The sequence below is a fragment of the Helobdella robusta genome (genome assembly GCF_000326865.2).
Source record: "Helobdella robusta unplaced genomic scaffold HELROscaffold_11, whole genome shotgun sequence".
NCBI classification, from domain to species: Eukaryota; Metazoa; Annelida; class Clitellata; order Rhynchobdellida; family Glossiphoniidae; genus Helobdella; species Helobdella robusta.
Genome location: NW_008703617.1, coordinates 952,619 through 955,208, shown reverse-complemented (window position 1 = coordinate 955,208; position 2,590 = coordinate 952,619). Strand labels below are relative to the sequence as shown.

The window sequence follows — 2,590 nt, the reverse complement described above, 5'->3', positions numbered from 1 at the left end:
TGTGTGTGTATGTGTGTGCGTGTGTGTGTGTATACCCAAACTTTTCAACACAGTGACCACCGGCCAGAACAGACAACCTACTGACGACAATTGCACTACACACTAAACTTCCGTTGAAATACAGGCTGGCAAACCAGGGCCAAAATTCTTTTGGGACCGAAATAGGATTCGAAAAGTAGGGATGTGACGTGTTGGAAAATGTTGTAGCGCTGTTTCGTTGCAACTGTCTTTGTCCGCAGACTGTGGCGGCTGCGTTTTGAAAGGATGATTTAATTTTTTTTGGTGGAGATTTGTGTGTAAGCTACGCGCTAGATCATCAACTCCATTATTAAAAGTATCATTATCGACATAATCATTTCATCATCGTCACAATCATCATCGGGACTCACAACAATTTCTTTCATCATCATCATCATCAGCGCCGCAGTCGTTTTCGCCGTTGCATAATTTATCTCTGTGCAAGCATTTCTTAGAGCGTGGACATCTGAAGTGATTGGTCGGACATTCGTCTGAAGGAAGAATTTGATTGGTTGGTTAAAGGAATGGATTTTGATTGGTTGGATAGTGATTGAAAGAATGGATTTGATTGGTTGGATGGTTGATTGAAGGAATGGATTTGATTGGTTGGATGGTTGGTTGAAGGGATGGATTTGATTGGTTGGATGGTTGGTTGAAGGGATGGATGATCAACTGATTGGTTTGTTTACTGATCGATTGATTGATTGTTCGATCGATTGATAGCAGTAGTAAAATGAATTTATAAGATAAACCAACCAAACAACCAACCAGCCAACCAAACAACCAACCAACCAAACAACCAACCGCAGTTTTTTTCATCGTCACCGCGCGGACAATCTCTGACGTCATCGCAAAGGAAATCACGTGATATGCATCTACTTCCGTTGCATTTGTACTCCTCCTTGGCACAGACTAACGGTTGGTGAGTTCAAATTAAATAGATCGGTGAAACAAATATACCAAATCATTTATATTAACATCATCATCACGTGATCGTCATCATCATTATCACGTGATCATCATCACCATCACGTGATCATCATCACGGGATCATCATCATCACGCCATCATCACCATCACGTGGTTTTCATCATCATCACGTCATCATCATCGTCATCATCACGTCATCATCACGTCATCATCATCATAACTGACCACAATTATTTTCATCATAATCATAATCGGCCCCTGGACAGTCGACGAATTTGTTGCAGATGTGGTTTGACCGTAGGCATTTCTTCGTTACGTTGCAGTAATAAACTCGATCGTAAGCATAGCACGCTGATTGGTTGGTTTGATTGATTGATTGATTGATTGATTGATTGATTGATTGATTGATTGATTGATTGATTGATCGATTGATCGATTGATTGATTGATTGATTGACTGATCTGATAATCTGTAAAATTCATCTTAGTTAATAATATGAAACTGAAATGGACATCATAGCTTGAATATGCTTTGTAGTTAATCAAACAATCGATCGATTGATCTACCAATCAAACAATCAATCAAACAATCAATCAAACAAACAATCAAACAGTCAATCAATCAATCAACCAATCAATCAACCAACCAGCCAACCAACCATCAATTCTAGCCAGCACGATGATAACAATGAACGAAGCAAACGAAATGCTGATCGTTGATATCAGGCCGAACTTTATAAACCTCATCAAATTAAATTTCTAATAAAAGATAAAATATAGATAATTATTAAGTTATAACTATAAACAATTCTAAAATATAATAAGGCTGTTACTGCTCTCTCTCTCTTTTGACCTTACTTCAGAGGTTTCATACAATAATACAATAGTTATGATAAAATTCAAAATAATCGCTAACCCGTGTAGGCTCAAGTACAAACTCTGTACTTTTTTGATTGGGATTAGTTTCGGTTTCGATTTCGTTTATTGTTTGGGTTTTCAATTTAATTATTTTGATATCTAGGCCAGCATCTCCAGACTGTGATGACGCTGGCGGTTTCACGCTGTCATGCCTACTTTTTACTACGTCATCTCCGAGCTTGCGTTGAGTTTATGAAAAGAAAGAATTATTAAGAAATCTAAGTCCGATAGTGAGAAACGGATTGAGTGATTGGTTGGTTGATTGGCTGGTTGATTGATCAAATTAAATGAATGAATGATTGATGAAATGAATGATTGATCGATTGATTGATATATTTATTGAATGAATAATTGATTGATTGATTGATTGATTGATTGATTGATTGATTGATTGATTGAATGAATGAATGAATGAATGAATGAATGAATGATTGATTGATTGATTGACACACACACACACACACACGTACACACAAGCGTACAAAAGCTATTTTACTTTTCTAACCATTGGGAAATTTGACTTCATGCTTTTCATTCTTTTACAAAAATATAATTGATTTACTAATGACCTAAGCAATAATTCAATGAATTAAATTGGTTTAATATTTAACAACTTGTTTATTTATTTGAAATTCTTTTTTAATTATTTTTATTAACTATTATTTTTATTTATTTGAGAAAAATTGAAGTAAATAATGACGTATACAAAGAACAGCTTTACATAC

General features: G+C 35.5%; 1 protein-coding gene across 1 annotated transcript in view; it reads right to left on the bottom strand.

Annotated features, from left to right (window-relative positions):
- The window catches only part of HELRODRAFT_190121 (hypothetical protein), a gene marked incomplete at both ends in the record, with an annotated part of 9,426 nt that extends 7,026 nt beyond the window's left edge, over positions 1 to 2,400 (bottom strand). Inside the window, 6 exons of the mRNA XM_009012664.1 lie at positions 42 to 249; positions 823 to 930; positions 1,174 to 1,299; positions 1,607 to 1,706; positions 1,864 to 2,043; positions 2,371 to 2,400. Coding sequence (XP_009010912.1) covers positions 42 to 249; positions 823 to 930; positions 1,174 to 1,299; positions 1,607 to 1,706; positions 1,864 to 2,043; positions 2,371 to 2,400 — 752 coding nt within the window. The remainder of the gene's footprint in view (positions 1 to 41; positions 250 to 822; positions 931 to 1,173; positions 1,300 to 1,606; positions 1,707 to 1,863; positions 2,044 to 2,370) is intronic.
- Between the last annotated feature and the right edge of the window lie 190 nt (positions 2,401 to 2,590).